The sequence below is a fragment of the Rhincodon typus genome, chromosome 32, assembly GCF_021869965.1.
Source record: "Rhincodon typus isolate 14 chromosome 32, sRhiTyp1.1, whole genome shotgun sequence".
Classification (NCBI taxonomy): domain Eukaryota; kingdom Metazoa; phylum Chordata; class Chondrichthyes; order Orectolobiformes; family Rhincodontidae; genus Rhincodon; species Rhincodon typus.
The window spans coordinates 15,944,918-15,972,450 of NC_063363.1; the positions used below are offsets into that span (position 1 = coordinate 15,944,918).

At 38.6% G+C, this 27,533-nt stretch overlaps 1 protein-coding gene across 1 annotated transcript in view; it reads right to left on the reverse strand.

The window, feature by feature from the left end:
- The window catches only part of LOC109919086 (A disintegrin and metalloproteinase with thrombospondin motifs 15), a 42,578-nt gene extending 19,530 nt beyond the window's left edge, over positions 1-23,048 (reverse strand). Inside the window, exons 1-3 of the mRNA XM_048615642.1 lie at positions 22,659-23,048; positions 5,079-5,211; positions 3,996-4,163 (exon numbers count right to left, since the gene is read on the reverse strand). Of these exons, the coding sequence (XP_048471599.1) occupies positions 3,996-4,163; positions 5,079-5,211; positions 22,659-23,036 (679 nt within the window). The 5' untranslated portion in view covers positions 23,037-23,048. The remainder of the gene's footprint in view (positions 1-3,995; positions 4,164-5,078; positions 5,212-22,658) is intronic.
- Positions 23,049-27,533: the final 4,485 nt, after the last annotated feature.

Consider the following 27,533-nt stretch of genomic DNA (forward strand, 5'->3'; position numbering starts at 1 on the left):
TTGATTTCAGTAAAAGTTTTGCTTTGTGGACCATTATTTTATTAAAGATCCTGTTTTCTGATCCAAAGAGCACAGCTGCACTAATCCTTACAATTGAGCAATTGCACCATGTGGGATCTCAAATCAATTAATGTTTTAAACTAGTTGGCCTTTTAGATTTTGAAATTAGACAGCTGCCCGTGTAAAGCAGCCTGAACAGAACCACTGAACTCTGTCTGGCTCATTCTGTCCTAAAACTATTAACTCAGCAAATATTTCATGAGAAATAACAGGATTAACAATATTGTTTCATGTGATTATTGTCAGGCACACAATAATAACTGTTGTTACTAGGGGCTCTTGTGGCACAGTGGTAGTGTTCCCTACCCCTAGACTAAGTGACCTGGGTTCAAGTCCCACCTGCTCCAGAGGTGTGCGATAACATCTCTGAACAGGCTGATTCAGGAAAAAAAGATTAAATGCAACAAAAAAGTTAACTGCTGTTGCTCCATACCACAGATCATCAGTTGTTACCTTACAGCTTTTACTACATTGATGTCTGATCAGTTTGTGTTTGTCACTTATCATTCCACCAGTCATCATTGCCCTGATGAGCATGAAATGGTGAGTAATCCTGTTCACACAGTTTTCTTTGTTTCCCTTATTTTCAACTACAAGGATTTCTTTATCTGTGCTCCCACAAATACTCTACAACCTATTTCTTAAACAAGAGTTAAAAGCAATTAAGATAGAGGATTGGCTGACTCGCAAAAGGCAGAGTGGGAGAAAAGGGGTCTTTTTCAGGATGGCAGCCAGTTACTAGTAGAGTTCCACAGGAGTCAGAGTTGGGACCACAACTATTCACATTATACATTGATGATCTGGATGAAGGAACTGAGGGCGTTGTTGCTATGTTTGCAGATGACACAAAGATAGGTGGAGGGACAGAAGGTATGATGTTGAGGAGGTAGGGAGCTGCAGAAGGCTTTGGACAGGCTAGGGGAGTGGGCAAAGAAGTGGTGGATGGAATACAATGTGGAAAAGTGTGAGATTATGCACTTTAGTAGGAAGATTTGAGGCATAAACTATTTTCTAAATGGGGAAAGACTTCAAGAAGCTGAAGCACAATGGGACTTGGGAATCCCAGTTCAGGATTTTCTTAAGGTTAACATGCAGGTTCTGTTGGCAGCTAAAAAGGCAAATGCAATGTTCGCGTTCATGTCGAGAAGGCTGGAACAAAAGAGTGTGGATATATTGCTGAGGCTGTATGAGGCTCTGGTCAGTCCACATTCGGAATATTGTCGGAGTTTTGGGCCCTTTTCTAGGGAACAGTGTGCTCGCTTTAGAGGGGATCCAGAGGAGGTTTACAAGAATGGTCCTGGAAATGAAGAGCTTGTCATATGAGGAGCAGTTGAGGACTCTGGGTCTATACTCAATGGAGTTTAGAAGGATGAGGGGGTTCCCATTGAGATGAGGAGGACTTTCTTCAGTCAGAGGGTGGTGAATCTGTTGAACTCATTGCCGCAGGGGGCTGTGAAGGCCAAGTCACTGAGTGTATTTAAGACAAAGATAGACAGGCTCTTGATTAGTAATTTAATCAAAGATTATGGGGAGAAGGCAAGAGAATGAGATTGAAAAGCATATCAGCCATGATTGAATGGCAGAGCAGCTTCAATGGGCTGAATGGCCTAATTCTGCTGGTCAGACAGTCTTCTGGTCTAAAAATAAGATTACGCTCCCACCCTAACTTTCCAGTCAGGTGTCAAAATTATGTGAAATTATTTCTACATTTGCTCATACGTCTTTGTTTCTGTATCAATAAATGCATTCCATTTCAACATTACACATTCAAAATAATGGAAGAAATGCTAACCAAATGCTTAAGTTATTACTGAATTCAGTAATTCAGTGTTCGATTCTTTCCCTAAAAACATGGTTGGATTTATTCTACCTGCAAGACAGACACATTACAGATAAATATGTTTCCCCAAAACAAACATATCAAAACAAACATTCAGCTCTTCCAACAAAATATGAATATTCAAGCAGCATTTGAAATGAGCCTGAGCAACCCTTTAGAAACTATGGATACTATAGTTACAGCATTCATGCATTTTGGACAAGGGCTTAATAAATTTGCACATTCGCACAACTAAGATTAAACTGGTTTTCATAAATTTACTCAACTCATTGACAAAATTAATGTAAACCAAAGTGTCTTGTTAAGCTGAGTTTTTAATATTTACTTTCTCTACATATTTAAAAGACAACCGTGTAAGATTTCATTGATTCAGCAATTTCATACCACTCTTTAGATTATATTCTGAACTTGCCCATTACATTTAAGTCTCTGAAAATCATTCTACTAAATTTTTCTTTAGACATAAACAGGCCAATCACAAAGAAAGATGTGTGATAAAATGTGTGTTCTCTATTCGAAGATAAGTTTATCTACAAATAATGTTCACTAGGCTCTATGCATTTTGGATATCTATCATGGCTGCTTCAAACTGACAAATAAGTCAACGAACTTATGCATCATATCCTGTTGAGGTGGGTACTGATTGACAGTTGTTTAAGACACAGGCCCTTATTAAAAACTGAAAATGCCAAAGTAATATCAAATTGTGAACAGTTCTGAGCCTTTAGTGAAGTCTCCCCGGATTAGTTTTCTTTTTGTAGGGTCTTTTACAATTGCCAAAGATAGAGAAATTATTTTTGATCTTTCCAGATCATATGTTAACCTAAAGTCCAAAGTTTTTTTTACCGCTTAGGGTGGTTCATGTGTGGGTTGGGCTGCCAGAGGCGGTAGTGGATGCAGGTATGGTTGCAGCATTTGAAAGACATTTGGATAGGTACACAAGTGGGGAAGGTTTGGAGGGATGTGGACTGGGCACAGGCGAGTGGGACTGGTTCGGTTTGGGAGCATGGTCGGCGTGGACTAGTTGGACGGAAGCCTCTGTTTTAAGGTGAGAAGAGAAAGAAGGGACCTGAGGAGCAACTTTTTCACAGAGGGTTGTTCGCATGTGGAATGAACTGCCACAGGAAGTGGTAGATACAGTTATAGTTACAACATTTAAAAGACATTTGGATAAGTACATGAATAGGAAAGGTTTGGAGGAAGACAGGCCAAATGCAGACAAGTAGGACTAGTTTAGTTTAGAAACTTGGTCAACATGGACGATTTGGAATGAAGGGTTTGTTTCTGTGCTCTATGATTCTATGACTGCATGAATGGATATGGTACCTTTTGATTCATTCCAACCTTATTGTACTAAATTAACATATTTGTCTGGTGGTTTATCTGCACAATACAGTCATAGAAAGTGTATGAAATAATTGTAATTCTGTGAGAAATTTCCAGCCAATGAACTAAAGACAAAACATTATCAAATGGTATTTTTCGTTTGAAATTGATAACATGTGCATTATTACTTTGAATAGAAGCAATTATAGTCAAAAAGAAATAATTAAGATTACAGCAGTGAGGGACATAACATTTCATACAGAACATTGTTTTTCCCTCCCATGGAATTCCGTTATGCAACGGACCTTTCATTAACAGGCCTCCTGTAGAATGCAATTGGTTATTTACAAATGTATTGATTAACACAAATTTATCAGCGATTCTGCTGTCTTGAGGTAGTAACCCATTTAAAATAAGCGTTAACAAAGGGTCACCTATCTCAGATCATTTTTAAACACTGCTCCTAACCCAATACAAGTTCAACAGCTCACCTCATACATTAAATTTCCACTCAATGAGCATGTGGTGTGATTAAAATACACTGTGTTCAGTTTTTGTTTTTGCGTCTCTCCAGTGAGCCTATTGTCTTGTTGTGGAAGACATCTTCGGCAACTTTGCAAGTACAATGGCTCAGCCCATGAAAAACAACTTAACAATTTAACTACACTGTACTTCATGAAATTCTGGTGAGAATAGAAAGTGGATTATTTATACAATTTTTTTTAAAATTCACACTACCTTTGCCTTGCAGTAATAAATTCCTGCTTACCATGTCCACTATCCAAGAAGTCTGTGATGATTGCTGCACTGCACACTGACCACGGTTTAGAGCGGTCAATGTGTATGAGTGTTGGTGACATCATGTGATTGTCCTTCAACTTCCCAAACACATTTTCACATGCCTTGACGTTGTCATGTGGCATATTAAACACATGGCCTAAAAGCAATGACAAAGAAATTTTCAATTAAAATGCAGTTGCATGAAGCCTGTCAGTTACTCGGGATCATTTAGGATAATCTAATTCATTTAACCAGTTTTCTATCAAAAGACACAGCCTCACTTAATGGAACTAATTCAATTACAGACTGCTCTTCACTGAACTATGTTAGGTCCATGTATTTCCCAACTGTGTGATCAATAATTTTCAATGATCACCTTTTAATGCCAAACGAGTAGATAATCAGCTGTTGGAATCCTCCCACAAAAGTTATCAATATAGCTATCCAAATGGTTTGTGCAGATGCCAGCTTCTTCTGAATTAAGCCTATTCAGCATGATACCTCAACATGGTCATTTTGCTATCGTTTGTAACAGATTCCAGTCATACAGCACAGCTGCAATAAAGATGCTTTCTGGCATCTTTCCAGGAACTTAAAGATGTAATGCCAACTGGTGCCTGGCAGTGACTGAGTGCATTCACCAGATCTGGACAGTTCACTGACTAATTAGCAAAAGTCTCATGACAATTTATTGTAATGTCCAAGGACAAATAGCTGTTAAACAACAATGTCTCTGGATTATCAATTCTCCCTTTTGTTTATTTTCTTGATTGCAACAAATATCATGCACACATCAGTCACTTCACTCTGTTTCTTAAACTTGGATCCATTTTCTCCTTAGAATTATTATGCCTGATTGTAAGAATTGGATGAAGTTTGTGTTCAATAAAGTGTATCAGAATGTTTTCATGACATTTACAAAACATGCTTGGTGATATTTAACCTGGGCAGAATATCAGCATGATGACTGATATTGTAGTACATTGTGCAATATGCTAACAAATAAAGCAAAAGTAGGGAGAAAATACAGAAAGGCACAGTACATATTGCTATATCTAAATGTAGTTTATACCTAGTTCGTGAGCAGTGGTAAAGGCTGATGGGAGTCCATCGTCTTCAATGACGGAACAGCTTCGCTTTGGGTCACACATTGTTCCGACGTCCGCCATTCCTAACGTGTCACAAGTCTGTGCACCGCATAAATCCTACAAATAAGAAAAATACATACCCATCATAAAAGAGATGATGTATTCATAGTGTAAGTGTTAAGCAGAAATGGACAGATTAAGCGTTAAAAGTAAACCATAATTGCATTTATGTTTAAAGCTCCTCAGAACTGCTAATGATGGTCAGTTTAAAAGTACAAGTGAGGGGTCTTCACAGTTGTGAAATCACAGGATATTTTTCACTCAAGGTATAGCCTTTCCAGGTGCACATCATTCATGTCTGACAAGCTGGATAAATCATTCAGCACAGCATTTATCATTGCCAGAAGATTACTTTTCAACATTTTATTGGAAATGTCACAATTGGGAGGCCTGCCAGCATACAGTGAGTTTTGTTTTCAAAATGTAATTTCTAAGTAATTTTGTTTAAATAAAGTCACCAAAATACATTTGCCAGCTGGATATGAAAATAAGACTGCGGTTGAAAACAGTCTTATAACAGCCAATTGTCAAACAGTCACATTATGCTTCACATAACTACAGAAATATAGTTCTTACATGTACTGAATGTAAAAATAAAATTAAGTGCCTGATGAAGAATTGAAAATGTTTGTTTTAGCTTTTAGTAGTGTAATAGACTTCAAAGCAATAATTGTGATTTTATTACTTTCCTTTTATGATATCTAAGTATAAAGTCTTTATTTCCCTAACTGATTCCATACTGGAAGGAAATTATATTCTTCCCACATTCCAGTGTAAATGACAAGGGATCCTAGTTTTAAAGCATGAAGAAAGCTTGGACGGCTTGTCAGGTCCCCTGTCAATTCCTGAAAGAATGCAGTATATATTTCATCTTCAGTAAACCTGACTCAGCCTTTTCTCCACTTGCAACAGTGGGAGAAATGTTTCCCATTATATCTCACTCTGTTTGATCACAATAAAAATATATTCCACTGCAATGGAGTAATCCTGCACCCCACTGCACACCCTCCCAGCTTCATTTTCCTTCCCCAAACCCGCCCATCCACTTCGTTCTCTGAGGAGATTACAGTTTTTAAAACATGCCAACCATTACAACACATGAAGACATTTTGCACAGATCAACACCATCAATTATATAGTATGTTCCAGACTGACACCATGTGATATTCAGAATGATTATGTTTTGACATTAGTATATCTTGAAAAGTATGTTCAGTAGATTGTGTTTAACTGAAATGTCACTGTTATTTGGATACCGTAAACATATGCACTCCTGTAAACTGTTCTGGCAAACGGTTTACAACTGTAGTTTCAACATACAGAAGACAGCAATGCTAGAAGAAGCCAAAAATGCAGCAAGATTTACCAGTTGAACAGTCTGCATCCCTGGTGATTCTTTTACCAACAACAATAATTGCAGTGATTCATTTCAATACTTTGATTTAAATCAGCTGTAAATTAAGAGGATAAAAATTCACATTCACAGCTGAATCATCACCTAGAATTAAGGTAATGCAGAAGGTGGATTACTGACATATGGATATCGAAGCTTGTACATTGTTGATCGCTTATGTCTGTTTTAAAGTATTAATGATTGCATGGTCCATCCACCTCAAGGCCGTGCAGAGAGAGAGAGAGACATCAGGGCTGGGAAGTTAATCAGTGTGTGGTAATAGGCTGTGCTGGAGATATGGTCTTTTTTTGTCTTTCTTCACTCAAGCACAGATATTCCTACTGTTGCGTCTCACTTCTACAAAAGTTGTACTTCCCAATTTAGTAAAAGAGTAATTTAACTTTTAAATTGAATGGCAAATATGCTTTTTTGCAGTGTGATAAAAACAAAGAATCCCACTCTCTTTTCCCTTTTTAGTTGCTGACTGATCTGTTGCAGGTTTCTAGTATTTTTACAATTTATTTCAGATTGGCAGCATAGTTTTTTTATATAATCTGTGCAGAAAAATTAAAGATACACTTTCACACAATTCGTCATAGGTCTGAATTATCTCCTAGTATCCTCAGTTACTACCCTTTATAACTACTGTAAGTAATATTAGAGGTCACTGCTGATTCATGTTACCGTGAGATTTGTGGCTCAGGTTCCATTCTGCCCATTGGAGAGATGGTATCCCTGTCTCTGCTGGTACTTTGTGACGCATAATTGTTTCCCTTTACCTGTCAATGACTGCTATCTGATTCCAGTAGCTTTCTGCTAATTCTTTTATTTACACTACTTTACATAATACTGTTCTCTGTAAGTATATCTCTCACTATTACAAGATATTCCATCCTTTCATTGCAACATGCCTGCTGTTGACAGGCTGAGATAGACATATTTCTAACCAATAAGGGAATCAAAGATTATGGGATAAGGCTTGAAAGTGGAGTTGAAGATTATCACATCAGCCATGATTGAATGGCAGGGCTGATTCAATGGGCTGAAAACTTACTTCTGCTCCTACATTTTATAGTCTTACGTTGTTGATGTCACTGTTACATCATTATATACATCACCATCTCAAATCCTATCCATTATCATTTTACCACTGAACTGCCTTGGCAATTCTGAAAAGGTTGTGCGACATCTCTAGTAATGAAGTGGTAAGGTAGGGGTCTTCATATCCTACAAGCATTTATGAAAAGAGGTATTAAAAATACTCATGGTTTTCTCTGTTGGGCATATCAGAAGCAAATCTCAGAGAACAAAGAGTAAAGTGAAAATAGTGACTGCAATTGGATATCAGGAAATACATCATGCACCAGTGGTGGGTTCAGAGCCGTGGCTAAACGCAACGTTTTGATTTCACTGTGTTAAGGATATAATTGATTAGTTGAAACCTGATGAGATGGCTGAAAGGCAGATGTGGAAAAAGCAAATCGTAGTCTACCAGTATTCAAGCTGGTGGGAAATAGACCTGAGAATGACCTTTGACATCAGGGAGCTCTGCAGGTGATTAATTGGACGTATCCAATACTGAAACCATTTGTCACAGAACATTACGTGCCCACAGAGACTAGTAGGAGTTAAAAGGGAATGAACTGACAGATAAGACTCGAAGATGGTATCAATACTCTCCCCATATTTTAGCTTTACAAGAATTTAAGATAATGTTGTTCTGTCCATATAAACCAAATTTAAAAGCTCCCTTGAGTCGGATCTGTTTCATGATCCTCTAGTATATATGTTCATTAAAAATATTAGACAGAAATGTTGCTCATAGGCAGCAGAATTCAAATAGCAATAAAGGCCTAGAAATCATGTTTTTACCTGAGGTACAATGCATATACATTTTTGAATTGTTTGTCATGATTCTTCTGACCAAATCTGGAACATTCTTTGCAAACACAAGAGAAAGATCTCAACTGGCTGAGATCCAAACTGATCATATATTATTAAAGAAAAGCACAGCCACTTATGACTGTAATGATCCACTCAGATAAAATGCACTTCAATTGTGCAAAAAAGCAATAAATGAGGATCAAAGGCATGGTGGATATATTCAGAGCCACCAATGGCATTGTAGAACAATCATATTGTCTAGGAAGCTAATATTCCCCAGAGAGATAAAGGAATCATGACTACTATGGGGAGAGAATTTTTAATCAATCTGTTGCATTTTGTCTGCTGCTCTTACCCACATCTATCATGCCTATAACTAAGACATCCATAATACAAGCTCCAATAAGATTACTGCCAGTGCTACTGCTCATTAAAAAAGGAAGGGATGTAGGAGGATGGAGGTTGCCTTTAATATTTATAGTGAAGTTATAGATCCAACTGTTAAGGACACAGTAGTAACTTCATGCAATTAACTAATGGAGGAGGTCTCTCACCTTAAATCTAAAGATTTGAATTGACTGTTTCTTTCAGTTTTCTGTGATTATTAACAGCTCCAAATACTGAACTTTGGAAGGAAACAGTTACATATTCAGTTACTCAAACCTATTGAACTCATCCAAAAATCAATTGCTCAAGTTAAAAATAAAGCACCTTTCAATCAATTGTACGCTACCAAGGAAATTTGGTTCCAGTCCAAGTTTCTTTTTAAGTGGTATGCATTCAAATTCCTTATAATGGAGAATTCTGCCATTGTACAAGAAACTGAACCCTGAATGATCAATCCAATTAAATTTAAAGTAGCTCAGATTTCCTCCATAGATAAATGCCCATCACTATGATCTGCAACATGTTAACCCGCTAGGAAATTCATTGTCTAAAGCACTTTGAAAGGAAATTTGATGCTTCCTATGTACAGATATTTTCTCCAGACTCAGATCTTGTCACCGTCGTCAGTAAGTTATGCCGGTAAAATCAATATTGTTAACTTTAACCAAGGTCACTGAAATTTAAACCAGCAAATCAAATTGTTAAACCAAACTTCTGACTGTGATGCAATAGAATTTTGATAACAACAATCTTTCTACCTTCATGCTGGTTACTGAAAAGCAATAATTCCATTTATAAACTCTCAAATAAAATTGATTTTTGCATTTTGAAATTAATAGTCAACTATGTACAAATGTTGGAAAGGTTGTATGCAATTTCTCGTGTGTTTTTCTCTAAGCTTTTGAAGGTGTTGAATCATACTGGATATTGTTCAGCAGGCAATGAGTGCCAACTATAACTCTATCATTGAAATAAAAAAACACAAGGATGTGCTGAACTTTGCTCACTCTGGATAGAGAATGCTCAACACACTAACCACTCCATCTAACTCAACAAGATCCCAGAATGAACCTGGCCTTGCCTTGCTCTGTATGGTTAGATATCATTCTGGTGATGGGTTCACCAATCCTATTAAAAGATGAGCTTCAGATGGGCATCATGGATCATCTTAGCTAAGGGACACAGCTAGCTCTGGAGCACAAAATCTACAGAAATGCTTCAATACTATGTTGACAAGCTCTGCAGCATTTGCCATGTTCAGAACACTGAGTAGTTTACTGATATCCTATGGAATTAATCAAAATTGGCTGAAGATCGAGGTCGGTAGCGCTTGGGAATTTCAGAAAGTCCCTCATTTGGTTATCACTGATGCTGTTAGGTTATTTCTTGCATCTGTGTTGGATGCAACATTTTGGTAGGTGTCTGTTCACATAATAGTCTCCAAACTCCAAAGACAATTCAAAGGTTCAAAAGTTTTGACTTGAAGGTGTGCTCCATAACTAATATGTTACCTTTCTTACTCATTCCAATATCAGTGAACTGCAGCAGCATATCAAAGAGAAAGTCAGAGGGAAGGAGAAAGAAGCCAGAAGGTTTGGGGGAGTGGTGGAGAGATAAAACCAGAGATAAGGAGAGAGTAAGAAAAAGACAGAGAAAGGGGAGATAGAAAGTCAGAGAGAGAAAACAGACAGATATAAAAACAGGCATAAAGACATATTTCTTTCTTATTTGAAAGCTAAACTGAATATTTTAATTTCATTGTTTTATTCCCATATATGGTGTTACAAACTTCCGTCTCTGCTATCTACACAGAAGAGACAGAACACTCTGGAGATGAATAGCAATTGTGCAGTAAGGCTGTCATCACCTTCTCATTGCAATCACAGGCCATGATTAGTTGGGTTCAAGCTATTTGCTTTTGGAATACTGTGTTCTGTTTTTATGTCTCTTTAGATGGATAGCTGACAAGATTTCAAGTTATTTTCTTTCAGTCTTGGCTGTAGAAGTCAGTTGCTGTTCTTCAAGGTATTGTTAAGTGTCAAAATCATATTATTTTTCATTGATACGATGGTGGAAATCAAACCACAGGAAGCAAATAGATCTCTAGTCCATTGTGGAACTCTGAAGATGTGATTTTCATCTTAGCACCTCATTTTTACCAAGTGTTGCAATGTCGCTGATATTCTTGATATGAATGATAACGATCATACATTTCTTAAATTAGTTGAAAGACACTTCTGGACAGTAAGAGTGTCTTAATGACATTACAAGTAAATTCCCTCCAGGAATAAAAATGATATTCCTAAATTAATGAAGATTAATGATAATTTAGCAAAACTTGAATTTAGTTAATATAGAATCATAGAATTGTTAAGGGGTAGAAGGAGGCCATTCTGCTCACCATGTATGCAGTAGCTCCCTGAGCATTTTTACTTCTGCCTTTTCCCCACATTGTTTCTACTTCAATAACCTTTCAATTCCCTCTTAAATGCATTGATTAATGTGCCTCCACCATACCTTCCAAACAGTGCACTCCAGACCTGAATCACTCCCTGTTTGAAAAGGTTTTACTTGCTTTGCATTTGCTTCTTTTTCAAAACACTTTCAACCTGTGCTCTCAGGTTCTTGGTCTTTCTAAAGGCGGGAACAATCTTCCCTTTGTATTCAGTTTAGACCTCTCATGATTCTGAAATCTTCTATCAAATTTCCTCTCAGGATTCACCTTTTCAAGAAAACCAGTCCCAACATCTCCAATCTTTCCTCATCACTGAAGTTTCTCATCTCTGGAACCATTCTCGTAAACCTCTTCTGAAGTCACTCCAATGCATTCACAGTCTTCCCAAATGGTGGCACCCAGTGCTGACACAATTCTCAAGCTGAGGTCCATACCCTACATGTTCAGCAAAACTCTTATACTCTATCCACCTACAAATGAAGCCTAAAATACACTATGACTCATTTTCAGTTCTCTCTACCTGTCCTACCACCTTTAATGATTCATACACATATATACCTCGGTTGTTCTGCTCCTGCACATGCTTTAGAATTGTCCATTTTACTTTTATTACTGTCTCCCTGCATTTCTTTTGAACAAAACTGTATGGCCTCACACTTCTCTGCATTGAATTTCATCTGCCTACTCCACCAACTTGTAAACGTCATTTTGAAATTCTGTACTGTCCTCTACACACTTCACAATTCTTTCAAGTTTTACGTCATTTTCAAAATTTGAAACTGTTCTCTACACACCAAGATTCCGATTATGTATATTAGGAAAAGCAAGGGTCATAATGCTGACCACTGGGGAACTCCACTGCAAATCTTCATCCAGCCTGAAAATATCCATTAACCATTATTCTCTGTCTCCTAATATTCAGACAATTGTGTATCTATGTTGTTAATGTCCCTTTTAATCTATGACCTATCACTTTCCTCACAAGTCCATTATTTACTGCTGTATTAATGTCTTTTGGAAGTCCAAGTATACTACATAACAGCCTTGCCCTCATCAACTCTGTTAATTTCTTCAAAAGACTTCAGAAAATTAGTTAGACATGATGTTCCCTTAACAAATTTACACCAATTCTTCTGAATGCAACTATTAACTCGATCCCAAATAATATTTTTGAACGAGGGTATAATATTTCTAATTCCATTGTCCTACAGCAACACTCTCAAATCCAGGGAAGGTTGAAAAAATTATTACCAATGGTGCTGCAATTTCAACTCTCCCTTCCTTCAGTATTCTTGGATGCACCTCACCTGCCCCCAGTACCTTAGTAGGTTAAAGAGTCGACAGCTTCTGCAATACTTCCTCGTTATCAATTTTAAATACTAGTACTGACTAAGTTGTCTCCTCCGTCAAATTGGGTTAACCTGCATCCATCTCACAGGTAGAACAGATACAAAGCATTCATTTAACACTTGAGCCACATCTTTTGCCTCCATGTGTGAATTCCTTTGTCAGTCCCCAAACAGTCCTACTCCTTTTTTCCACGCTTTTGCTGTTGAGTGCTTATAACAACACACTTCTGATGATTATATTTAGATAAAAGTTTACATTAGATTACAGAAATTGTGAGCATTTACACCCACTCAACTCATGACACCACACCATGTCAAGCAATTTGGCTCTAAACAAAAAAACCAGATGAACCACGGATGCTGGAAATTAGTAACGAAAACAGAAATTGTTGAAAAAACTCAGCAGGTCTGGCAGCATCTGTGGAGAGAAAGAAATATTTTGATCTGACCTATTTGAAAAAACCTTTCAATATGTTTATGTAGCAAAGTTTTGTCAGGAAAACAAAGCAATACACAGAAACTTTTAAAAATTGTGAATTTGGTATGATTAAATGAAAATTGAAATGTATAAAATTTGGGGAAGACTTAACAAGGTTGATGCTGACAGTTGGTTTTCCCTGGCTGACAAGTCTGTATCAAGGAGTCTTAGGAGAGTCTCCGAAGAAAGGGCAATTTATGTTACAATTCAGTTATTGTCTTATTGATAATGTTGGTGTAGAACTGAAACATTGTTAAAAAGTGACAAACTTTGGCATTTTTTTGTTTCACACTCATTATGTCTCAGACACAAGAAACCAAATGAAGAACGGACTATCAATTTATGCAGTGGGAACAAAATGCCTGAGCCATGATTGGTGTGGAAATGCAGCAGGAACTACTTCACTGTTTCTCTCAGTTAGCTGATTAAACTCAGATCTTAATGAATTGTAGAGCAAGCTTGAGTCTACTCCTCCATTTATTTCATATGTACTTATGTTAAACAAGAGATAGATGATTTTGATATGTTCATGTAATTAGAGCCATCCTGTAAAGGCGATACAATTTGCTCTAAAATGTCAGCCATAACCCTCCCACTGAATGACTGACTTATACAAGTAACATGAACATTGTTCACAAAGCTTAAATCCACATGGTAAAATATGTTTGAGGCTCCAAATATCGAGTTATAAGCTTATAAAAGACTGGTATATGTTCTGGCACAGTACCAGATCTCAAATAATTCTTGGCTTAGCAACGAACATTTAAGAGGATTGTAGGCAGCCTGTTTTAACTCTGTGATGTTAAAACTATTGATATCATTCCGATGTTAGAAATTCTATTGCATTTAAGAGTTTACAAAGCCGAGGAAATAATGAGAAAGGTCAAACTCAATGCTGTTCATAGAATCATAGAGTCATAGAGCATGGAAACTGACCCTTCGGTCCAACCAGTCCATGCCGAACATAATCCCAAACTAAACTAGTCCCACCTGCCAACTCCTGGCCCATATCCCTTCAAACCTTTTCTATTCATATATCCATCTAAATGTTTTCTAAATGTTGTAACTGCCTACCATTTCATCTGGCAGTTCATTCCACACGTGAACCAAGCTCTGTGTAAAAAATTTGCCTCATGTCTTTTTTACTGTTTTCACTATTTTTCACATCATGCCAGTATCAAAGCAGTGAGTGCAGTATAATAACTCCAAAGTCAACAATCACACTTTGTGAATATATAAAAGTGTTTTGGAATACATTGCATGTCAAACGTGTGTTGGTTGGGTGGGGGGGGGGGAGCGGGGGGGGGTGGGTGGTGGTGGTGGTGGTGGTGGGTATTGGTTAGTTCATTTGCCAATGCATAATGATGCTAACACTGTAGATTCAAATCCTGCACTGGCTGAGGTTACCATGAAAGACTCTCGTTCTGAAATCCTACCCTGCCCTGAAGCATGGTGACCCTCAGGTTAAATCACCACCAGTTGTCTCTCTTTAATGAGGGAGTAGCCCTCTGTCTGGTAGGACTATGATAACTTTGCCATTAAATCAAAGAACCACAAAGTTATCTCTAGTTCATTTTCACAAATCAGGTCACTAATACTATAGTATAAATAGTGAAAAAAATAAATATGTAGTAGTTTTGATAATTACACTGGAGTACCATCCTTTCTTACATAATGTGCACATAAAAAGGATGTACCAATCACGGTTACAACAAAATTAATTATATATAATTTTACCACCTCCAATGTATTCTATTCGCATCCCATGGAACTGATGTTAAAAGCCCAACAGAAGGAAAGTTTGCAATACTATAACAACAACTTAAATTTTAATAGCATTCTTTCTAACATGAGAAATATCCTAAGGTGCTTAACAGAAGTAAATATCAGACAACATCAAGGTACATAAGAGGCTGTTAAGGCAGTTGAACAAATGTTTGGTCAAATAAGCAGAGATTTCTCAGGTTGTAAAGCTGGAGGAGGTTAGACAGATAGGAAAGGACAAGGTAATGAATGGATTTGAAAACAAGGGTGAGATTTTAAAATTGAAATGATATTTAACCAGGAGCCAATGTAAGACAGAAAGAACAAGGAGGCTGGTTAGACTTGGTTCAAGTTAGGATGCATGCCACAGGAATTTATATTCAGATGAATGTTCTAATAATAATTAACTTAGGAAACCATTATCAAACATGATGCTGAAGCAAAGTGCCATTGGCGAGGTAGTGCTACATAGCATTCTTACCAGGCGAAGAGTGGTCACTGGCTCCACAGGAAGCTCAGGGGAAAGGTTAAGGTCAAGAAGTCTCTGTCCAGTAACAAGTCAAGGGTCCAAACCAGGAGGAAAGTTAGCACAGGCAACCTGACCATTTTATGGGAAGAAACTTGAGTGGAAATAGGGAACATCTATTTCACAAAATATGCTGACTGTAACCTGGTGTTGTATTTTGTTGCTTTATTGTAGACCAGTCAGCAAAAACAAAATCTGTCCTCTTTGGTCCACAGCAAATATACAAGATGTATTTGTTGTGATTCGTTTATTTCATATTTATGTTACATTTGGAGCCAATACCATGAGTTGGGAATCTACATCTTGATATTACATGCATTTAAGTAAGGAAACTTGCTTTGACATGAGTAGCTTTGATTTTAAGTAGTGGTTTCCAGGACTATATCTACCACTGAAAATGAGATATTCTTGTAGACCAACTAATGTTATCTTTATAACTCTGTAAATTGACAATGAGTCCACAATTCTTAAAACTTTAGCTCCTTTAACAAGTTTCTACTGCTGCCCTTTTTGTTCTGCACTCCAGATAAAAGCTTTCTCCGCACTGCATCTCCTCAGTGGGGTGGAGAACTCTGAGACCCATGCAATAAATTCAGATCAAGGATATCTGCATTTACTTTGAAGTGCACACATTAGCAGAGTCAGGAGAGCAGACGTGCTGTCCCCTTATGGCTTCTGGAGGTCAGAATGTGTGTTAACCTACTGTGATTACTCAAAGACTCCCAATGGGTCTGAATATCTTCCCATGAACAAAACACACTGCTGATTGAATTTAATTGCTCAAGCCAATTAACAGCCTTCTTGGTGCAACTTGGAAGTAACACCATCTGACAAATAAAATATATAGTGTGGCAAAGCTTTTCATGAGTCAAAATGCAATATTACACCAACTGTACATCTGTATGTTGCCATATACTGCTGCACAAAAGTCACATTTTGCCACATTATGGGTTGGATGAAGTGATTCTGAAGCTGTGCCACAGGTACTATGACTTCTCAGACCCTGTGTACGTTACTTCCAACCTCACCGAATATAAAGTCAACTAATTTGAACATTTTGTGGTGTTCCTGGCATAAACTGAAAAATAAATTCTGGCAGTGCCAGAAGATCAATAGCTGCAAGATGCCAGCAGCAATTTGCTAATTTTAACCCAGCTATAAAAAAATTCTAAAACCAAAAAAGTACACACAAAATTCTGGAGATACTTGGCAGGTCTGGCAGCAGCACTGGAGAGAGAAACAGAGTTAACATTTTGAGTCAGAACTGCAGAATGAAGAAAAGTCATGCTGGACTCAAAGTATTAACTCTTTCCACAGATGGTGCCAGACCTGTTGAGTTTCTCAAGCATTTCATGTGTTGTTTCAGATTTTCAGCATCTGTAGTATTTTGCTTTTATTTGAGATTCTATACGCTAAGTTCCAAGAGCAACTCAACGATTTGGCATATTCTGTTTTTTTTTATTCTGAAGTGCTCACCAATGTCAATTCTACATGTCCAAGAGTGCTGTGTTGTCAGGTAGCATTGTGGAGTGATATTCCTCAGTTAAAATAAATAAACAAACTAGGGCCATCAATGAAACTTGCGCACAGCCAGTGTGCAGGCTTCCATTAATCATCACATTACAGGCCTCCAGTCTGCATGTCCAATTATGTGGATGCTGGCATCCAATATCCTGCATATTTTCCATGCTTTCAAAGCATTGTGAGCCTTAGCATTTTTGGCCATGATCCTTCTTCAAAATCAGTGTAAAGTGTGCTGGACTGATGGCCAGGTTGATAGCTTAATAACTCATGGAGTGAAATGGTAGTATTGGTATTCAGCCACACCACAGATTTAAATTTTCCATATTTAGTGCTTGCTTCCAGAGCTTCGATAAAGACAGAGCTGCCTCTAGCAGTGTGATGATACTGTAATATAGACAGGGTATAAGCATACATCCTGACATAAGCTGAAAAAAGTACACCACTGTGCGAGTTCCACTAATGTGAAAAAATTCATGCAGCTCTTCAACATCCACCCTGTCTAAACAAAAGATAAATTGCACCAATTTCCCTGTAAATGATGGAACTTTTGTCAATTGCTAACTGAGTGGCACTTTCATGTAAACTGGAGCCAATTTCAAAAGTGTGATTGTCTCTCAGAACACTCTCACTTCGCCAGAGAAGCTAGAAACTTAGTTATCTAGTTAAGTTACAGTTGAAGGTCGAGTCACATTTTGAGGAACCTCTTAAAACCAAAGCAACTGACCCTGCTGGACATAAAACTGTTAACTATAACTGAACATTGAGCGTTAAAAAAGGATCCCTGGTTGTGGAAATGCAAGTTAAGAGTTGTCATGTATTACAATTTCCAGGTTTCTATATTTTAATAGAAGCACTTAATGCATTCTTTTGTCCAATACTTTAACTTTCTAAATAAGAAGAATTTGACATTAATGTATTAAGCATGGCAATATCACATAAGGTAAATTCAGGCTCCTGCCAGTGCACAAATAGAAATTAAACACTTTGTGAATGGAGTTTCCATTGATCTTTGACACACGTTCCACAGCACCTGACTGATTCAAGACTGGAAAATTAATGTTCAGAGTTTCATCATAATGAGTTGGTCTCTTTGCATGTAACAGGAGTGCAATTTAGTTTAGTTACACATGAAGTGAATTGGGAGATTGCCATTTTCCACTAAATTCCACTATGTCAGAATTCATTGTAAATCTATTCTACTGTACGAGTAAACTAAAGCAATGGGTTTGTGGTTATCTTTTGATTAAAATGCCCCCCTATGCTTTATCTTTTTCTTTGTGCCCATCTGATTACAGTGCCATAAATAAATGTGTAACAGATAACAAATACAGAATTTAGAAAATGCCCCCCTTCTGCCCACAGTGGGTAAGAAGTGAGCAGCGCACCATGTCACCTGGATGAACACAGCATGAGGAGGCATGCACCTCTTGAGATTCAGGCCTCACACGAATGTAATAATTGGCCACTCAGTTGAGTGAGGACAGGGAATTGGACCAATTATTAGGCTAAGCTCATCAGTAGACCAAGAGTGGGAAAAGGAGTCAAACTCTGATATGGTGGAATAAACACAAAGAACTGTGAATGCTGGAAATCTGAAACAAAAAAAAAGAGTGCTGAAGAAATACAGCAGGTCTGGTAAAATGTGTTGACAGAAAAACAGAGTTAAACATCCAAGCGTTTTGAATCCAGTGAATGACAGCACTCAAAGCATTGATTTTTTTTTTAACAGATGCTGTCAAACCTGCTGTATTTCTCTGGCAATCTTTATTTTTGCCTGAAATATTGAAACTGCAAAATGAAAAATGGTTTGGAACTCTTCTGTGAATTGGTCACCAACAGTTCCTTTAAGCAGCATTGATTGTACTGCTCACCACCAACTTCAAATGAAGGAAGACTGCAAGACTCACATTATATCATCTTTACTTCAAATTGTAATCATGACCTATGGAAGTCTAAATTCTTGTTTTGAACCTCTCACAAAATGGGCAGGTATGCTCTTTGCCATTCAGCAACAAACGTGTAAATTGCATTCAAGGAATCCCTACAGTGTGGAAGGAGGCCACTTGGCCCATTGAGTCCACGCCAACCCTCCTAACAGCATCTCATCCAGACTCAGCCCCACTACCCTATCCCTGTCACTTTACATTTCCCACGGCTAATCCATCTAGCCTGCACATCCCTGGACACAATGGGCAATTTAGCATGGCCAATCCACTTAACCTCACAACTTTGGTTTGTGGGAGGAAAACAGAGCACCCAGAGGAAACCCACACAGACACAGGGAGAATGTGCAAACTCCACACAGACAATTACCCACGGCCAGAATTGAACACAAGTCCCTGGTGCTGTGGGGCAGCATGCTAACCATTCAGGTGACCAAGAGATGACATAAATAGCCCCTCACCCATAATTTTCAGCTTCAGGCAAAAAACTGACAATACCCACAATTTCAAGTCACTCCTGGTAATACAGGACTTAGATGACTGAAGAACTGGCCAGAACAATTATTGTATCAAATGGACTTCTTCTGAGCTGTATTATTCTCTGATTCTATATTGCCAGAATGACTGGCTGGTTGGCTTACAATGCAGACTGATGATGATAGCGTGAGTTCAATTCCCATACCAGCTGAGGTCATCAATAAGGTCGGAGATAACAAGAACTGTGATGCTGGAGTCAGAGTCAATACAGTGTGGAGCTGGAGGAACACAGCAGGTCAGGCAGTATCACAGGAGTAGGAGAATCGACATTTTGGGCCTAGACCCTTCAGCAGGAGTGTAGGCCTGAAAGGTCCACTTTCCCACTTCTCTGATGCTGCCTGACCTGCTGTGTTCCTCCAGCTCCACACTGTGTTGATGCCATCAATAAGGTGTTGCCTTCTCAACTTTGGCCCTTGCCTGAGGCATGATGATACTCAATGTAAACTCATCATCAGACATCTCTGTCTAGCGAGAAGCATTTTATGGCCCTCTGGAATTATGGCAACTTTACATTTACTGCAAGAATACAACAGTTCTGTGAAGTTGTCACAACTCTATTCCATGTTTCACTTAAAACTCCAACACCTCTAACACAATTTCAGCATGAAGAGTTACTATTCACAATGTGCTGAGGTTTGTATATTGCTATATATATTGGCCAAGCAACCTGAATGGTTCCAAATCAAGTAATTTGGCTAACATGGATGGTTCCATCTGCATACTGCAGAGAATAACAAGAAGTCTCTGCCGAATACAATGTATTATGATCAAGATTTGGACATATTGTTTATGCAAATTACATCATAGGGCTATTTATGAAGATTGATTCAAAAATAACCAAGACCTAGGCCTGAACATCAGCAAAACATACAGCAACCTTTTTTTTAATTCAAATGTTCTTAGAAAGTTTATACTTTCAGCATCTGTTGTTTTACATTTTAGAGTCTGAATGCTGATTTGGAATGTGTCAGAGAAAAGTATCCTATAATTGCAAAGTGGGGTTCTTTCAAAACAGGAGAAAAGCCAGTAAGGCATAAAAAGAAGAATATATTACAGGGAGGAAAATGACTATTGTGCACACTGACAAAACAGAGCAGAGATAATGTAGTCCTGAAGATGGAAAACAGAAATCCTGGAAACAGTTATCCATTTTCCTGACTTTTCCTGATATTTTGAGATAAAACTATTGCCAGTCAAAAAGTAATTAGGGAGTGCAGAAATACGGATGTGAATGTACATCTGAAACTGAAGAGAAACAGAACGTTCATACACATCTGCTATGATATGGAATTTGCAGGTATACATTCTAAAAGTAAATGCAGTTCTGTTGTAGAATCATAGAATCCCTACAGTGTGGAAGTAGGCCATTCGGCCCATCGAGTACACACTGACCCAGACCCAAACCTCTATCCTATCCCTGTAACCCTGCATTTCCCATGGGTAATTCACCCAACTTGTACATTCTTGGACACTATGGGCAATTTAGCATGGCCAATCCATCTAACCCGCACATCTTTGTGATTGGAGCTTTTAAGTATCTTATTCACATCTTTGCAGGTTAGAAGGTTGTAATGTATCATTTCATCCATTGTACCAAACCCTAATAGGACAAGAGAAGCACAAACAAACGTCCATGGTCATACAAACCTTGCACCTCTGTGAAAGCTGTGACTCTCATCGCAGCTAGAGGCCCAGACTTTTGCCAGAGAAGCAGTCATGGTGTTACAGCTGATTGCAGTGCCTTTCTGCTTGGGATTGGAAAGTGAAACCAGGCAGTGTCCCACTCTCCTTTATTGCCCATTGAGACTGCTATATATGTGCACTGATGGAAAACAGAACTGAGTTCAGTTTATGATACTCCTCTAGCTGACTGGTCTGCTCTCACTCTTTGTATGGACCATTTCAGCATGACTACAGTGGAGAGGTGCCACGCAAACTTATTTTTAAATTAACCTGTTATGGTACACCTCTATGCCCATAAAATTCTGACATAGGACTTGAATCCAGAGCTTATGGCCCAGAGATAGGACCACAACCACTGTGCCACCACACCTTTTTACCAGGCAGATGTTTGTAGAGTAAAAGGAATTGTGCTCAGAGTTAGATGTGGAAAGGGGAAGAAAGGGAGAAAGAAATAAACTTTTTATATGATTTATATTGATTGAGTCTGTACACCAAGAACAAAGAATGATCAATCTTGTTTCACTTCAGTTGGTTAGGTAATTTCACATCAGCCTTTCTTACTGTTTTTAATCATTATCTGATTAGACCAGGTTAAATTAAAGACTGATTTAGCATTGCTATTTAAGACCAACCTGGTATATATTTAAGTGAGTAAATGTCTAAACTGAATACGTCCCATTAATAACCAAACCATCAAGAACCTGATTTTGTGAAGTTGAGAAGACATTACCAGTTAATGATTGACAAGATAAAATGCACAAGCTATCCTAATGGAGAAGGGAAGATATCAGTTTCAGAGCTAGTGTTCCAGTGGTCTAGAAAGAAAGCTGTTATGGCATGTTGAATTTTGATCTATTTAAAACAAAAATACTTTAGACTGCATATGAATAGTCTTGCCAATTAAAGAGCTCATTTATTCCCATGCTGCTAAGAGTTTTGCATCTGGTACATACGCTGAACAACAATAAAAGATGCAATTAAGGCCATTGAAATAAATGGAAAATTGAACCTCTGTAGCAAAATGACCCACACTAACATTTCCCTCCAGTGTATATACCATTGACTTTATATTGTTATATTACTGTAAAGTGCTGAATTATCAGTCAATACATCTTTTCCTGCACAAAATGTAAACAAAAATATGAACAAGAAGCGTTGTATTGGGTTCTCTGTGAATCATTTTCTTTGAAAACATTGTAAATATATGATGGAAGCTTTACGCATGTTTTTCCATTAGAGAAGACATCACACTGCAGTACATGTCAGACATTAACAGATTTGCAGCGCATTGCAAGCTAGGTCTAGTGTATTTTGTAACATGGCTCAGAGGTTAAACTTGTCAAATTCCTCAAGGAGCAGGATGAAAAGATTCGAGCAGAGGAAGTGATATTTGTGCTGTCAATGAAGAACTAACAGTACAGCCACATCGTAGACAGTAGAATAATTCCATATTATAATGAAGAAATATCAGCACCCACAAGGAGAATGCACCAATAAAACATTGTGATAACAGAGAACAACTTTTCAGTGTTCTTCATGGATATTCACATGTCACAAGAAACAAGGGAACAAGACACATACCTGTTTTGTGAAAAGGACTGCAGTGTCATAGTATTCAGGATTCTTATCATTTGCCTTGTTAAACTTTTTCTGCCACACACAAAAGTTTCGCAGAGTTAGTGCTGCATTGCTGGAAATCTTTGGACCCTTGTCTTCATGATTGATGACCATAAACTTCACTACCACAATGCTGACAGGGTTCAATATGCTGGGATGTTTGTATAACCGGGCGGCCACTGCCATCAACATCAGGACATAGTGCTTAAGATCGTCACCATGGAAGGTGGCCATGGACTCATCAGCCACTACTAATGTTTCCACAAAACGGGGTATTGATGCAAAACGCTTGGATCTACTGGCCTTTTTACCCACAAGTTCCGCTTTAGGTGTAGGATCCATGGTATGGGATGCTTAAAAAGAGAAAATTGGAATGTTAGCCAGAATCTGAAACTGGTTATATCAAGTACAGTGAGGCAAATTGCGATCTTCATTACCTGGACATTCATTTTAAAAGTACATCTCACAAAGAAACATCTTCACCAGATGCCCAAAGGACACTGCATGCAGCTGGCAGCAATGCCAAGGTGAAGTTGCTAGATTGTTAAGATAGGTGAACTTTTAAAATTAATTTTCCACATAGCCAAGGTCAGCAAATATTTTGGAATAATTGTTGACAGGAATCACCAATACCAGCCTGCCCAGTTTAAACGCCCAGGTATATAATTACACTAAAATCCATAATGCCTATTAAAGCTATAATCAAAGCAACTGAGTCCAGTAACAGACTGTCTGGAGTGAGATTGCCAATTGTGTTCATAAAAATATAATTAGCTTTATGGAATGATTGATACCTAGGGCTACCTCTGATAGGGCAAAGAATTTGAGAAATTAAACAAAAGATGGAAGACTTTAAGTTGTCAACTAAATAAATGGATTTGAGTGATCTGCTCAGCTCTGTGAGCAGTGAATGTGTCATAGCACCCTCTTTCTTTAATAAGGAATTGCAACAATACATTTGAGTTTATTGCCAAGATTTGTCCATCAAATTTAAACTTCTACTTGTTAGTGTAATAATTCCAGTGCTCTTTTTGTTGGATAGAGAACTGAGATCTTTTAAGTAACTCGTCATCCTGTACTCCAATATAAATTACAACTTCACCTCTCTCTTTACTTCAAGGTACCATCTAGTACTAAGATAAAGTTCACTTGGCCAGACAGTCCTGTGCCTTTTTTTTCCAACTGAGTCATTCTTCATGTGTGAAGTAGACAGCAATTGCTGGCAGTCCATTCAAGCAACAATAGGTATTATACTATATTCAACCTGCTCCTCATCCGGATACACCTATTTTCTGCTGAGGATATTGGACAATAATCTGGAGCAGGGATATCAGTGGGTCTTATTTGCTGTCATGCCAGTACTCAAGTTAACTGTTGCATCCCAACTGTTGGTGCAGGCAAGGTCAAGGCAATGTAACAAAGTTCACGACTTTGTGGCTTAACAACTATAACACACTGCACATTTATCAGCAACTTTGGAATCCACATTTTATGTGAGATGTGAATGCATTGTAAAAGGTGCAGAAGAGATTTACCAGGATGTTGCCTGAGCTGGAGAGTTTTAATTGGGAAGAGAGCTTTGATAGACTGAAGTTGTTTTTTCTTGAAGCAAAAGAGACTGAGAGGGAACATGAATGAGATTAATAAAATTATGAGAGGCAATACATAAACAAGAGTAGACAAGAAGAGACGTTCCCCCTTGGTGGGAGGATCAACAAGTACAGGACATAGATTTAAGGTAAGAAGCAGGTGGTTTCAAGAGAATGCCTGGACTTTTCTTTTTCACCCAGAGGGTGGTGGGAATCTGAAATTCACTACCTGAGAGGGTGGTAGAGGCAGAAACCCTTACAACATTTAAGAAGTATTTAGACATGTACTTGTCATGCCAGGGCAGAAAACGCAATATGCCAAAAATAGGGAAATGAGTTTGGAGTAGTTAGATGCTTGTTTTTGACTGGCACAGACTTGCTGAACCAAAGGGGCTTTTTCTGTGATGTCGACCTCTATGACTCTTTCTCCACACTAAGGTATTCAAGAGGTTGCTAATTTAGTGTAGTTGATAAGATCAAATACTGCTAAATCGTAAATGGCTCATAAACAGAATAAAATTCCCAGTAACATTTAATAATTAATCCTATTCCAGTTAAGAGCCAGCTAAATTTCTCCAAAAGAGTCTTGGGAAAATTATTGTTCTGAGCAAAAGTGAACTAATCTGATTTATATTTAATGCATTGAGTGATATGCAATTTAGGGAAAGGTTATTTGAATCCATTTGTAAAAGCCTTAACATACACTACAATCATTCTCACAAAACTACAGAAGGATTTTAATTAATCTTGATTAAATCCTTCATTCTGATTGTCCTGCATGCCTTCTGAGTTTGGCTACTAGAGGGCAGACAATCTTATAGAGAGGTTTGATGTAATCTTAAGTGACAAGGAAGCCATTCATCAAAATGGTCCTTTCGCTCAGTTGGCTGCACAGCTAGTTTACAAGACAGAGTAACACCAAAAGCAAGAGTTCAACTCCTACTTGGCTGAGGTTACCATGAAAGATGCTCCTTCTCAACCTGTCCCCTCACCTGAGGTGTGGTGACCCACAGGTTAAACCATCACCAGTTGTCCCTAATGAGAGAACAGCTGTAGCGTCTGGTACCTATTGCTGTACCAACAGGAAGTTTGAAGAGTTTCTATAATAAAATATTGTCTACCCATCAGGTAAAATAGTCATAAAACTTGCTAATATTGCAAATACTATTTCAATTGAATGTGTATATGTGTAAGCTCTAGTTATGATGAAGTGCAGCCAACATAAATTGGGAAAGGATAAGCTCTGTGTAAGAATAAGAAGGGAGAGCTCTTGTGGTAAAGACCCTACCTCTGAGTCAGGAAGTCTGGGTTCAAGTCCCACCTTAATAACATCTCTTAACAAGTTGATTAGGAGAATATTAAAAAAGAACAAGAAGGGTCTGGTGGTGCATGAGTGTCTCCCTACCTCTGGACCAGAAATTTCAGGTCCAAATCCCACCTATCCTGGAGGTGACTCGTAACAGGTTTGATTTGAAGAAAAGTCTTTTAAAGAAAGGTCTTCTGATGCAGTGGTAATAATGCCCCTACCTTTGAGCAAGAAAGTCTGGGTTGAAGTCCCACCTTGGAAAAAGATAGCCATGGAATTCATCATAAGAAGTGTTTTAATAAGAGCCAGTTTTGACCATGGAAGAGCTGGTGGAGAGAAAAGTGCTTTTCTGGACATTGTGAATAAAGCTGTGTAAAAGGCAGACATGCTGTTGCTTTATTTATTTGTCAGACAGGTAGTTGCTAAATCAACAAAGCTCTAAGTTTTTCCTGAAGAAGGGTCTAGGTCCGAAACGTCAGCCTTCCTGCTCGTCTGATGCTGCTTGGCCTGCTGTGTTCATCCAGCTCTACACCATGTTACCTCAGATTCTCCAGCATCTGCAGTTCCTACTATCTCTAAAGCTCTAAGTAAAGGTCGGCTCTAGGTTGGGGGAAGGGAGGAATGGTGTGCTACAGGGAGGGTGTTTGGGGATAGCGACCGCAGTGAACCATCGTAACCGGAGCAACAACAACAGATTACGTTTGTCTAGTGTTTTCAACACGGGAACATGTCGCAAGACTGATCAAATGTAGAGTCAAAGAAAGAATTATCAAACCACGTTAAATCGATAGGTTTTACATGAGAAAAAGTTGGTGACACAAGAAGTAATGTTTAATAAGAAAATTTCAGAGTTTATGACTACGATGCCTAAATGTATGACTGCCAACTGCAGGCCAAAGGAGGAGAGAGCAAGAGGCCAGAATTGGAGGGATGCAGAAATCTTGGAACAATGTTGCAGAGAAAGGGACAGACAAAGCCACTTGTTGTAGTGAAAAAAAAATTAGCTTTAAAATGAAGGTGGTGGACCAGGCGCTAGTATTGTGTGTGTTCGGGCTCAGCAGCGACTGAACGGAAGGTGGAGGATGGGAGTCTGGGGACCAGGGGAATGGAGCAAGTTAGATTATAGAAAACTGCTGCTGAGGGTTTCAACAGTGAAATAAGATGAGACGAAGTGGAGGCGAACAATGAGAATGAAGCGTAAGTCGGCAATGCTGTGAAGAGGAGAATTTGCTGAAGTTGCCGAATCTGGGCCCAGTGTGTGTAGAATGACAGCGGTCAGCGAGGGCGACGGAATTAGTGCCGAGTGTCTGATGTTTGTGCTGGAGCTTGGACGCAATAGCTTTAATCTGCCAAATGTTTGATGGGTGATCATTGCAGCTGGCATCCTGACGGTACAAGGGGCATGATCCCCCACCCACCACACACATTTCACAATCGATAGTGTTAAATTGGAATTAAACGTGTTTCTGAATGGACGGCGATTGGAAACGTTGCTGGGCAGAAAGCAGCCCTGCAGAGTGTTAGCCAGCAGAAGGGGGTTTCAGGCCGCTGTTGGTCTGTCAGTAATTCAGTGGGAAGATGTTTGCTATGAAGGAGGAGGTGGGGGGGGGGCGTAAGGCGGTGAGAATCCTGATCAGCCGGAGCGTTTGAGAAGTCTCTCAGCTCACTCCCGCATAACAGGGAGTGCCAACAGCACACCAGATGTTTCCAGCTGCAATGCAGGGGAATCTCACATTGACAGGCAGGATCACGTGTATTCCCCCACATTTTATACACAGTAACAAATTGTGACAGAGCCGGCAGCCCAGAAACTTCACCTCAGCAAAGGCCACCTGCTCTCCAGAGAATGACTGAGGGACGGGGAGGGACACTGCTCTCCAGAGAATGACTGAGAGAAGGGGAGGGACACTGCTCTCCAGAGAATGACTGGGGGAGGGGGAGGGA